Source organism: Diplodia corticola, assembly GCF_001883845.1.
Source record: "Diplodia corticola strain CBS 112549 chromosome Unknown scaffold34, whole genome shotgun sequence".
NCBI classification, from domain to species: Eukaryota; Fungi; Ascomycota; class Dothideomycetes; order Botryosphaeriales; family Botryosphaeriaceae; genus Diplodia; species Diplodia corticola.
Window position 1 is genome coordinate 364,743 of NW_017971513.1, and position 12,923 is coordinate 377,665.

A 12,923-nucleotide genomic window follows, 5' to 3' on the forward strand; every position below is an offset into this window, starting at 1 on the left:
TGCGATGGAATGCGCCGTCTGTAGCCGGGAAACTATATACAGGGTGGCGAGCGAGCGCGGGTCTCTTCCTCAAGGTCCTGCGCAAAGCGAGACGTTCGACGAAAAGCGCACGTTGGCAGAAGGCCTGAGCCGTTCTTGGGGTTTCAAAAATTCCTTGCCGACCCGCAGGCCAACAAGAGCAGTCAAACTATGTAGTTTTCAACTAGCAAAATTCCGGCGTCAGCATAAGCTTCACCCGCACAGAAAATGCCCCTGCACTTGGACTGGAGAAAAGAAGAAAAGGTTTGGCAAGGGAGGGCGAGGGCTAATTGAGGAACCTCTGGGGCGCTTGGGCCATGCAGGTGGCAGGCAGGCACGCGCAGGCAGCCGTCTAGATTAGGAAGCAGTGAGGCTCCCCTGCGATGTGTGACGGGAAACGCTGGGCAGCTTCTACTCTGAACAGGCAGCCGCGATCCGAGTCACGGCCGGAGAGGCAACAACCCACCCACACGTGAGAAGTGATTGCCGCCTCGAGCAGGCAGCTAACTCCGGATTCAGTCAGTCACCGCGACTCAACTCTACTCGCATGTTGAGCTCCATATGGGCTTCGGTCTCTCACCTTTGGCCCTCGTCAATGCAGAATTCTCAGCTTCCCCTTTCATGCAACGAGGCATCGTATTCTGCTGCGCGCCAACTCTGACCGATGGTCAACTCCAAATTTGGCAAGGACGGGCTCCTTCTCGAGATGTAGATTGGCCCAATAGATCACAAATTAGCATTGCTGGCAACAGTGACTTCTCGGTCAAACTCGCGATATGACAGACAGAGCTAGTGGTCATTGATCCACGGTTGCTCTTTCGATCCAATTGTCTCACTAGTCACTACTCCACCTCGTCTAAGCTGTTAATCGAGCCGCAGAGATTCACCTTTTTGACTGCCAGTCAACCATCTTCACTCATCTTTGTGAGTTGTTTCAGCTCATGGTAAAGGTATCTGCCGTGTCCAGTCCGTCGAACGTGGATGCCCCCTCCAATCGAAAGAAGTCCTGGTCAACATCGTAACTTTGTGCCATCTATGACTTGAACATTCGGCATCATGGTCGAACATCCTTCGCCCCCGAAAACTTGCCAGGTGCGATACTGAATATGATCAGAGCTCAAGACTAATAGATGATGTCCCGTCGGAGTATCGTGAAGTGGAATCTCACCTGATTCTCCGTTCCCCTCGTAAGATCCACACCATGGCCTTGTGGACAGGCCCCGTCATCGAAGAAAACAAGAATACCAAATCTAGCTCTGCGTGGTGGTAACCCATACAGACATGCCTACTCAACTCTGTTTGATGCAAATTTCTCAACACTGGGAGCCGTAAATCATCAGTTGCTATCATGAACCCCAGATCTAGCTTTAGGAATTTAGAGTAAGTGTAGACACTTCGTGACATCAAGTTGTAAGTACACCGGATCCCAACACAAAGCTGCTGGTAAGATACCGTCTGCTGCAATGATATTCGTCTGCGGTAGCTATCTGGCACGTGTGCCCGCTGGATTTCTTGATACTCCAGCAGCGGCAGGTTTGCGGCATTGATTTCCCAAGGTCTACATGAGCACTCCTGCCAGACTGGGGATAGCATGCGCCGTCGCAATACTTTACTTGATTCCTTCTAGCCAGTCGCGAATTACCACGCTGAGAAAAACTGTGAGTTGGGACCGAACTATTGTAGTGCTACTTCGTGTTTTCCCGGTGCCCTGCTGGGTCTCGCTAGGTAATCAATGGTCGAACTATTTTCTGCATGACTTCATCTATTGCTTTTGCCTACGCGACCTTGTGTCATTGTCCCTCTTCACGGCAAAAAAAGGCGATATTTCAAAGCTTTCACAATGACGAAATTCATGCTGCAAAAATCTACTAAGCACGTTATCTACATGGAATCCCAGAGCCTCATATGTCCACCATAAGCAGCTCGGGAAGCGAATGACCTCAACTCTAAAACACTTCCATCTTTACGTGACACGCTAACATAACCCTTCTAGAAGAAAACTCCTCCGTCTACCGCTAAGGAATATCTCCGGCAATTTTAAGTAGCGTACCATTATGTCACTGACACCTAACGATCAGTTTTGCCACCACTGTCATTAATCGGTCGTTGCTGGCGGAACCACACTAACAAAAGATATACATCCCTGGCAGGAACGAAGACCGCACCAACAAGCAGATGCCATCGGATTCCCCGTCCGCTGCGTCTTCCGGGATTCCTTCCCGTCAAACGTGCCAGGCCCGGCCGAGACGTAAAAGCTTTCTGCCCACGTGCAAGCGTTGAGCTAGTGGACCGGCCGTTGAGAATTCACCCGCCCCCAAGCTTTGCAGTAGTGCAACCATTTCCTAACGGCGTACCCCGCCACTCCACTCGCGTCAACCGGCATACAGCAATCGGTGCGACCAGACCTCCCATATGCCCTTGCGGGAGAAAGCACGAACACCGTAGATCCGTGCACGCACGCATTCACCCGTGCGAATGGCATGCAGACCCGCCGAAGGCGCCCGTCGTCAACTCTGTTTACTACACGTCATGCATTCCCAAAGTCTGCAATAGTCGGAAGACAATGGAAGATTCTCTTCCACTATTATGCCGTAGAGCCGCATAATCGTCATATCGATCTGACCATCCCATTATCTTGCAAAGGTTCGATCTTCTTCCCCACCATCCGTGCACGGCTCGCTCAGACCCGTGATAGCCACCTCGGCAATCAGTCTGCACGGGCGTGCCAAGTTGCATGATAGTATGACGGGCGGATGGGGATTGGAGGGCAACGCATGGGTTACGACGATGGGGAATCCGACCTGATCGGCTTATTACCTGTGTAAAGCCTTAAGCCAGTAAGCAAAATTTGAGGATAGACGTTCCCACGTTGGGCGTTACGGGGTGAGACACCTTTGGTCACGCCGCGACCCCTTGGCCTGAGACACCAAAAACACCACCCCTTGCAATGTCCAACCGAGCCGACACCAGCTGCACCTATCGCCAAAAGTAAAAAAGATTGCTGCGGGAACGGTCAGATTGCAAAACTTCAGAATCAGATTCACTTTGCACCAATGAGACTTCAGTGAGATCGCAGGATGTTGTGGAAAACAAGAGTTCTTTTGTTTACTGTACATAACTCATCTAATGAAAGAAACGGTTGTCAAAGACACCAAGAACAAAGCTATCGCGATGTTATGCGCATGCTAGCCTCCCAGAATCCTTTCCCATTGACCCAACCGTTGACCTGGTTCTCGCGCCATGCCATGCCATGCATACGAGATGCCCTAAAAAAGACAAATGAACCGGACAAGAAAAAAAGGTCCAGGCTCAGTCTAAGAAGTGAAGAGAAGAATGTTCGTAAAGACTCCAAAAATGCTAAGGCCATGATGGCTGTGGTTTGAGAAGTGAATAAATATCATGAGGGTCGTGCAGACTGACCCCGCCCTCAGAGCCCGCTCAACAGGCTTGAGAGCAGCGTTCAACTGTGCTGTACTTGACTGTGTGCTGTTCAAGATTGATTCGTTCGAGAGCCATTTAGACGCTCGCCTTGTGGATGAGGTTGCGAGCAGCACGAGCCAGAGCACGAGCGTGGGCCTTGCGGTGGCTGTCCTTGTGGACCTTGCTGGTGTCGCGCTTGCTGATGTTGCCGTTCGAGCAAGTGGTGCCGGCGGCCAGGGCCTGCTTGACGGCACAACCGTTGTTGCAGATGCCGAAAGAGTCGGAGCCGATGCAAACAACAGAGCCGTTGGAAGAGCAAGAAGTGCAGTCACCACTGCTGCTGGCAGGGGTGCTAGCAGCACCGGAAGAGCCAGCAGGGGTAGCAGCAGGAGTAGTGGCGGCGGCGGCAGCAGCCGACGACTGGGTGACAACAACGGTAGCCATAGAGGTAGCAGTGTAAGAGGCAGAAGCGGCACCAGGGGCGAAGACGCCGCCAGGAGTGCTAGCGGCAGCGGCCGGGGTGGAGGCAGCGGGGGTAGCAGCAGCAGAAGAGCCCGAGGAACCAGAGTCGGAACCAGAGCTGCCACCGCCGTTGGCGTTCAGGCCAGAGTCGCAGGTGCCGATGGCAGCAGAGTCGACAGTGTCACCGGTCTCGACGCTCTCACCAGGGTTGGGGAACTTGACGACACCGTTGCCAGTGGTGCACTTGCCGGGGATGTTGGCAACGAACATATCGGGAAGAGAGTTGTAGTAGTCGTCACTGTCGGCACCACCGGTGATCTTGATGGGAGCGCAGTTCATGTACATCTCGCGGTTGCCGATCTTGTTGAACCAGGTCCAGGCGAAAGTGGCGCTGCCGGTCTTGAGCTCCTTGGGGATCTGGATCGAGTACTCCCTGACACAGTCGGAGCCGCTGTCGCTGTCGCACTGGACACCGTTGGGACGGCCGTCAGAGTCGGTGCCGGCGCTGGCGATGTTGCCAGAAGCGGAGGCGGGGCAGCCACCAATCATGGAGTGGATGACCTTCCACTTGGACTGGTCGGCAGGTGGGGGGCTCTCGTAGGTCACGGAGACCTGGCAAGAGCCACCACCGTGGACGGCGGAGCCAGTGAAGCTGAGAGTGGTGTTGTCACCAGCGGCAATCTCGGTGGCAGTGCCCGTGTAGTAGCTGGCGTCGGTGCCACCCTGGCAGGGGAAGGCGTAGGTAGTGCCGTCGAGAGGGCTGCTCTGGACCTTGGAGGAGCTGTAGGGGACGGGGTGGTTCATGATCATGTGGGCAGAAGCCGAGCCGAAGAGGCCCAGAGCCACAGAGACCAAAGCGTTGGAGTACATCTCGAAGGAGTGTATAGTCGGTAAAGTCGGAGCGTTAGGGCTGTTGAGAGATCGCTAGACCAGCTGTGCGATGCTTGATTTCTTGGTTTGTCCAAAGACAAGGTTCAACAACCAGACAATGAGTGCTAAGGCTCGGGAACTTCACAGAAGTCGATTGGTCCTGAAAGGATAGGATGTTCCGCCGCAGGCGAGAACGAAGCAAAGAGATGAAGAGAAAGGTAAAAGGGCTAGCCTTGGGAAAGCTCTGAAGAGTAGATGAGTTGATGATGGGAAGGAAAGCACAACAGTGCGACCAAGATGATACTTATACAAGCTGAGGGATCTACGGGCAAGGCCCCTGACAGGAGCACAGAGGCGGAAACAAGCTTCTCGCATGCTTGGATGAGTGGTACGGTCTAAGGCGGGCTGCATGCCGCCGGCAGCATCTGGCGCCACAGCGGGTCGTGTGGCAGGCACAGGCTGGTAGAGGGCGCATGTCGGGCAGGATTCCCCACGTCTGTAGCTGCGCGGTTACGGCACCGCGCCGGAAGGACAAAGCTCGTCGATGAGAGGCAAGAGAGCTGGAACCGATCATCAAAGGTGCGACAGGAAGCAAACGCCAGGCTCCTCCGTTGCCCAAACAGGAAGAAACGCTCCGGCCACAGACAGGGCTCGGCGGCGGGCGGGCCAGCACGAGCGTGCGAGCTGGCCATGCGGACCAAGGGATTGGCTGTGCGGGCTTTAGGGGCGTGCGTTTCGAAACGGCAGTCTGCGTAGCAGCGTGCGGTGGGAGGAGGTGAGAGAGAGAGAGAGGGTCCGGGTTGACGTGCACCCCTGCGGCCCCCCCGGCTCGGCTGGCCCAGACGTATCGATAGCAGGTCTCTTGACCCTTGCGTGCATTCAGGAACGCCAATCGGACACGGCAGAGACGCACATCCTTTGGCAGCCAGTCCCCACCGTCTTTACCGCGTCGGGCAAGGCTCGCATGGCCGCCAGCGCGGTCAAGGCCGACGTGGCCGTCTGGTTGGCCACCCGCCTGAAAGGTCTTCTGGTCTGAAACCGACGGGCTGCCAGACGTTGTCAGCTCCATGCACTTTGGTACGAGGAGATGCTTCCCCGCGGGCCGCCGCCCTGACCGCCTGCAGCTGGCCTCACCTTCGTTTTCTCAAACAGCTGCATCAACGCGTTGCCGAGCACGACGGGCGGCCGGGCGGCGAGCACGGCGGCTGTTTGCTTTTGCAGCGGGCGATGACGTCCGGCGCCCGCGCTTCGTCGGTAGGTTGCGGCCTGCAATGCGGCCTGCAATAATGCGGCCGAGCAGGCGCCTTGTGGTCGAACGATTGCCGGCCTCCACGGCCTGAAACTTCTGGTTCGCACGCGGAGCCAGACCCACGGTAGGATCAACCGCCGCCCATGTGCACGCCACCACACCTGCCAGAGCGAGAGAATTCGCCGTAGATTTCGCTTTTTTTTCGCCTCCAGTCCCTTCTCCTGATCCGGTTGCCACCCCGCACCGGAACCATGGCCGAAGGCTGGCGGCCGCTGCCGCGGCCACACGGGATTGGCCAGGCCCAAAATTGAAGTGTATCCAAGCTTGCTGGTGCAGTTTCGCAGCAGCGGGAATTGCGCACACTGGTCCACGGCCGTTTGTTCCTTGCAGCGGCGGGCAGTTGAGCGACGCTGTGACACGGACGAGAGCACGGCAGAAAGCGCTGCGCCGGGACCAGGCGAGTGGCGGATGGTTGCACAGGCGGCTCACGGCTGCGCACTGCAGGAGCATCGAGCGGCTGTGGGCGGCCAGCGATGAGGCTGGGTTCGGTGGGTTCGAGGGTCAGTGCAGGCAGATGGCGGGTGATCGGGCGGCACAGCAAATAGGGTGCGCCCAAAGGCCGGAGACGAGGGCCAGCCAGCCCTACGCTGCCTCCGCGTCGGATTTCCCTGCTCTGAGCCGGACGATTGGCTGCGGCCGCCATCACGAAGCGCCGCCTGCCCTGACCGCCTCGGTCGGCCCGACACACGTCCCTGCCCGCAAGACGTGGCCGGCCGTTCGTTTGCGCCTGCGTCACGCTCGCCATGCAGCCAAGGTCATGAGCACACCACGACTGGTCGACGTTGCTACTCTACACGCTGTCTACGAAACCTGCCTCCCGGTTTCAGCCTCTGATCCCATCCCCACGCCAGCTGTGCGCCTCCGCACTCTCCCCCAGAGACTGTTTCTAACCTTCATCAGCCGTGCCCCCTGCAGCGCCTACGAATGTCCTGTGGCTGCTTGCCTGCCTGCCTGCCCGCCCGAGAAGTCCCTATGCCGATCCAGCAACCCTGCATCCGCATGAGCGGCGGCAACAAACACGAAGTCGCAGCTGCCCGCATGCTCCTCCAAGACAAGCCTTGCGCATACACGTACACACCTCCGACTCCACCCCAGCGCCTATGCTCCTGACTCATCTGCCCATCCATGGCCGCTACCCTCCCTCAGCTCTTCACTCGTCGGCGACTCCGTCCAATCCATCCTCCACGCTCGAGCCCAGCGCCTCGCCAGCACCAGTAGCATGTCCATCCCAATCCCGGGACGGGGAGCGGTGACCTCCCGTCGGCGGCTACGGGCACGCGGACGATCCATCGCCTCAGCCACAGCTCTCAGAGTCGCTGCTGATGAATGCACAAGGGCCCGCCCCCTCCATCTGTCACCGCTTGGACCCCTCGGGTATGCCGCCCGGCGGCAACCGTGCTAAGGCCGCCTCCCAACATCGCCACACGTCGCTGCGTCGTCGCGTTTCAGACTTTGATTGCGAGGCCAAGGCTGTCTTCCGTCTGGTGGATGCGTCCGAGGGGATCGACGGCGGTCCTGTCTTTGGAACCCATGGGTCGGCGCGTGCGGCCGCGCGCTCTGTCTCCTGCGCGTCCCTGCGCGGGGGGGCTGTTCGAATGTGGCTGTGCGCGCTTGGATCTGCTTTCTCCCTTCCGCTCGCCGCAGCAGTCATGCCACGGTGCGGACCACCTTCCATTATTATTCTGCATGAGTTTCGTCATCGGAAAGCGGGGGTTCCGGTCCTGACGCGCAACACGGGGACGAGGTGCCTTGCAGCTGTGAGTCTTGGAAGCGGCGCCGCTGCCTGTAAATTTAGATCATTCCACCCTCGACCACTTGGCCTCGGCCCACCAGTCTGTTCTTCAGGTGAGCGAGTCTTGTTGACCATGGCTTCTTCTCTTGCTGCTGCTGCTGCTGCTGCTCCGCCACCGCGCCGCCCCTGCCTTCCTCCTCAGACTCCGACCCTGATGTTAGTTGGCCCGTTGTCGTCTTCCTCAACCTTGTGAAGAACGGCTGTCGCTCGATCCCGATGTGCGCCTTCCTATCCGTCCCGATGAACGACCCGAATCCATATTTGTGACCCATCTGCTGGACGTGCTTGTTCCGACCGCCTGCCGACATCGCCGACGTCCCCTGAAGATCAAGCACAGCGTGGCTCGCGGCGAAATATGCGATATTGGAGGCGATGGTGGTCGGCAGCCGCGGCAAGAACTTCCAGGGACGGCGAACGTAGACAATGATCGAGACGATGACATACAGGCCGATGATGGTTTCAGCAATGATGAACATGGCCGTGGACATGAAGATGCGCGTCTCCGGTTTGATGTTGTAGCCTTCCACGGTGAGGTCCGTTGCCTGTGGGAACAACAGGCGAGCATTGGCGCTGAAAGACAGCGCCACGAGTTCCGTGTAGATGTTGGCGAACGGTTCCGCCGCTTCGTTGAAAGATGGAACGGGCGCGATGGGGTCGATCAGCCGGCTCGTGTCGTATGTCTCCCTGATCAGGTAATTGTAAAAGTCATCTGGATAGGAATCGTTATGCCAGTTGAACGCAAATGTGCCACTGTCGCTCAAGTTTCGACTGTAGTCCATCATGTAGTTGATGTATTTGGCCGTTTCCGAGGCTGATTGCTTGAAGAACTCGTCTGAGGATTCGTCAGTATATCGGATATTGGATGCATTCTGGACAACTCCAAAGCTGTCAACGATGACTTCCGCCAAGCCAGTCTTGATGTACGGTCGGCATGCGATGAAGGTCGACTCAAACGAGTGGAAGGTGACGGTCGAGATGTCTTCGTCGGTAACGGTGTAGTTCTCCCGTCGGGTGGCGTTTCCTCTCTGCCATGCCGACACGGTGTATTCGCTGTCGCATAGGCGTGCGGTCCATTCAGCGGCGAAGATACTGTTTGGGATTCCTCCGTAACCAATCTCCAGACGTTCGTTGCAGGTTGGTAGCTGGTCACCAAAGTTGATGTCGAAGGTGTAATTGGCGGCCAGGCCGTTTGAGCTCATCGTGTGCTGGACTGTATTCGACCCCTCTCCCTCCTGCAGCTGTATGCAGGACATCTCAACCCCAAAAGCTCTCGTGTCAGCTTTGCGCATCCAAGTGTTGTTGTGCGCCGTCTCATTGAACGGCATGTAATACATGCGCCCATCGGTCCAGGAAGATAGTGGCGTTCCGGCCGTCAAGTTTGACATGGCGACGTAGAAGTGATCCGTGACTGTACGATTGAACAGAACTGTCTCGAAGCCTGTGTCAGTGTTGTTAAGAGCAGTGATGTCCATGATAGGTCGGAGGGGTTGAGTGAAGTTGGTGCTATGCGCCACATCGGCAATGCCTTCGTTGAACAAGCCATTGAAAGCTACAGCCAAAAGGTTAGACAAAAGGGCCATCCAGCAGACAGAAGCTAGAACCCAATGGCGCGCCCTCATCGCTTTGAAGAAGATAAGCTGTGGTGGTAGGGAAATGTAGTCGACTGTGATGGAGCTAGAGGGATTCGACTTGCCCCGGCGGAGGTCTTCGAATGGCTGAAGCGTACAGAGGATGCGGTTGAGCACAACCCACGCGGGCTCGATGACGGTTGCTATCGCGGTAGGAATGTAGTTCTCCACCAGCTGGCGGACGAACCGGTTGGTCGATGGAAGGGGCAGTCCTAATAATAGTTCAGTGCTGCTTTCATGAGAACAATATCTGATGACGTACCATTCTCCCGCTTCGACTTAACAAAATAAAAAGCAAAGACAATGAGCATAGCAATGTTCATGCCAATGAAGACAAGGCCGGTTGCCAGGCGCAACTCCAGAGGCCTCACACCGCCGACGAATGGAGAAGACCTGCTCAAGTCGGTTGTAGCTCGATTCTCCAGACCTGTGTCGTGATCCCTCAACTGCAGCTGGAACCCACTAGTTGCACCGGGTTTTGCTAGTTCAAATCTCTTCTTCTTGACCGCATTCCTCAGCTCTTTATCCGTTGATTGATCATGACTCTTCAAAAATGAAAGCAACCCTTCCTGCTCAGCAACAAGAGCCATCATGGATCCTATGGTTGCCGGGTTCGACGACAGGTTCCGGGGTCTGGCCATGGAAACGCATAAGAGAAGAGCGGCAAAAATGATGACAAGTCCCAACAGGCCTTCGACCAGGTAGGCAAAAGCAGGAACGACAATGACCGCTCTTGAAGTGTACTGTCGAACTCCCGTCATTGTTGTCGAGCTGTCGAGTTCATTGCTCAAAATGTCCACCATCTGGCGAGAAAACAATAAGCGGTATGCGGCTTGATAAGAAGCTTTCAAAAGATCCGGATCCAGATAGTCGATAGCCGAGCGCTGGTACGCAGCGATCGCAAATCCAGCCATCGGTCCGAGATATGTGAGGTCCAGATCCATATCTTGCACCTGATCCTTCATTGACGGCCAGCTGATAATAGGATAATCCCCTCGGTTCTTGAATTTCTGCCTGCCCGACGCCATTCCCCATCCGAAGTTGGTAGTGTTGAAGATGTCCTCCCGCAGAGGCACCTTGGGCCCAGTAGCGACAACATCCACTGGGCTTCTTCCCGATACGGACACGGTGGCGTTGACGGCTTGGCTGAAGTATGTCGGTTCGCAGTAGAGTGCTGTCTCATTCTTGATCGGGGCGACTGGGGAATCGTACGGGGATGTTGGCTTGTATGTCGAGTCCTTCTGTGTCCATTGGACCAAAAACTTCTCAGTAGTATTTGCGCCACAATAGGCGCCGAGATACCAATCAGCAAAACCATCCTCGTAGCCGTAACCTACGTAAATAGTAGCGAATTCCTTGTCCGTGTCCGAGGGGTATGTGGGGTGGTCCACGTTGCAGTCTTCCGTTTTGTAGGAGATGAAACCAGAATCATTCATCTTCTGAGGTTGTATGCAGTCCAAATCAACGGAATACATTAATGTGGGTGCCGTCCATGTCTCCGCGTCTTTCGTATCTGCCAGAGTCTCCAGGGGGCCAAAGGGAGCAAGCATGTAATCCCTAGTCATGAAAGCTGGCAAAGTCTCGTTCAACCAGGCAATGTTGTAGGCTGACTGTGCGTATGTCGCTGTTAGGCCGTCTTGCTGCTCTGCGAGGGAAAGGTGGCCGGTCGATCTAGCCATAGGCATGGTGAAAGTTCGGTTGATGGTGTCAGTGGCGAAGATGCCTGCTTGGCTAGGTGTTACTCCCCAAAATATGAGGACCATTGCAAAAGAGGCGGTGAAAACTGGCCAGTGTCTTTTCAGGTCAGCAGCAATACATCAAGCGTCAAGATAGGCCACCACTCACTTGTTTTTGACTGCCTTGAGCGGTACAGATGCTACAAACTCAAAGGGATATTGCAACAACAAAGAGTCCTTCCCCAGGGCACCACCTTCCTTTGATAGCTGATAGTAGGGCTCAAGTCGCTTCGCATCGAGGTCGATCCATGTCCACAGAAAGCTGTAGATGACTGCAACAATAGTGGGAAGGTAGAGGTATGAGAATGATTTGTTGAGGGGAAGGTCGTTGATATCTGCTGCGAAGATGATGCCGTCATCGTGTTGGCTGTTCGCAAGTAGAATCTGGACAACAGCAATCAGGCCTCCGGAAATGAGGATAACAATTGTGAGGATCGGCGCGTTCAAGGTTATAGGCTTCCAAACTCGTTCAGTATCTGAGGAGCAATTAGATGACACCGTCCAAATAACAGTCCTCTCCCTACAGGTCTTGAGATGCTTACGGTCTTCGTGGTCTTGTTTATTTCTGCCGGAGTCGAACTTGTTAATAAAAGCCCTAAAGGGGCTTCTGATGTTTGATCGGCTTGCATGATCTGACGGTCGGGGATCGTTGCGTGTCTGAAAATGGCCGTTGAGGGCATCGGAATAGGGAGGCGGGGTATCCATTTGGGGGTATCAAGCTGAAAAACAAGAAAGGCACCAAACACGCTTCGAAATCAATGTCTTCACCAGGAGGACGTGGGGAGCGACGTAACCGGATTCGGAAATAATCAAAAGCTAGAGAAGGAGAGACATGAGGTCTGCGGGTATGTAGTACTACCTATGAATGAAATCGTGCGGCACAGCAGCGCTAGGATCTAGCCGCCGCGATAGAGTCCTGAGGCATTTCATTCGTCGGCGGGGCCAAAATTAGTGATTGACCGAGCGGGCCCAGGTGCTAAAACCAAGCTGGCGGGCCGGCCATCTCGCTAAGGAGCATTTGGCGCGGATGCAGTTCGAGCATTGCTGCCTGCCGCCAGGAAGCTCGGTATGAAATGAAAAATACACTGGTACGTCGTGCCCAAAACCTGCCTCGACAGCACGCGTGCGGGACATACTCGAGCTCAAGAAGAGCGTCCAAATGGCTCGGAGTAGGTGGAGCGAGGTGAATGTTGATGGGCATCACAGCTGCTGTGCCGCGTCTGTCTCGGGAAGGATCTGTTCGCTTCGGCCAAAAGAAGAGAGCGGGCGCCTAAAATATCTTGGCATGAGGCACAGTCAGTCATGTGTGAACAAGGTCCTGCGTGCTCGGCACGCTTCTAATTGTTAACGTCCTTCCTCACACAGCTTGTTGATGCTGTGGTTTCTCCCCGTTAATGGAATGGTGTCGTCGAACACGTTACCAGACCGGAGGGTGGAATTCTTGCTGTGAAAACTTGGGTGATGCTGGAAGAGATAGTAATGAGAGTACCAAAGAAGACAGATATCGCGAGTAAGGATTACCGGGTTTGCATAGTCACGATAAGTACCGACCGTCCACAGTGGTGAAAGCAGCCGATGCGCTGTGCCGCAAACGTCTGATCCGTGCGAGCACATTGGCGGTTATGTTCCTTGGCGGTTTGGGGGCAGCAATGTGTGCGAGCTCTGGCCGGGATAACCGAATGGTCCGT

General features: G+C 55.5%; 2 protein-coding genes across 2 annotated transcripts; both read right to left on the minus strand.

Moving 5' to 3' along the window:
- Window positions 1-3,534: 3,534 nt before the first annotated feature.
- BKCO1_34000119 (uncharacterized protein) lies at window positions 3,535-4,770 on the minus strand (the record flags this gene model as incomplete). Its single annotated transcript, XM_020274625.1, has 1 exon — window positions 3,535-4,770. One exon carries the CDS (start codon window positions 4,768-4,770, stop codon window positions 3,535-3,537), a length of 1,236 nt encoding a protein of 411 aa, XP_020129274.1.
- A 3,100-nt stretch (window positions 4,771-7,870) lies between these two features.
- On the minus strand, window positions 7,871-11,940 carry BKCO1_34000120 (uncharacterized protein; the record flags this gene model as incomplete). The annotated part of the gene is made up of 4 exons (XM_020274627.1): window positions 7,871-9,711; window positions 9,762-11,293; window positions 11,345-11,711; window positions 11,778-11,940. The coding sequence occupies 4 exons, from the start codon at window positions 11,938-11,940 to the stop codon at window positions 7,871-7,873; spliced, it is 3,903 nt and encodes a 1,300-aa protein (XP_020129325.1).
- Between the last annotated feature and the right edge of the window lie 983 nt (window positions 11,941-12,923).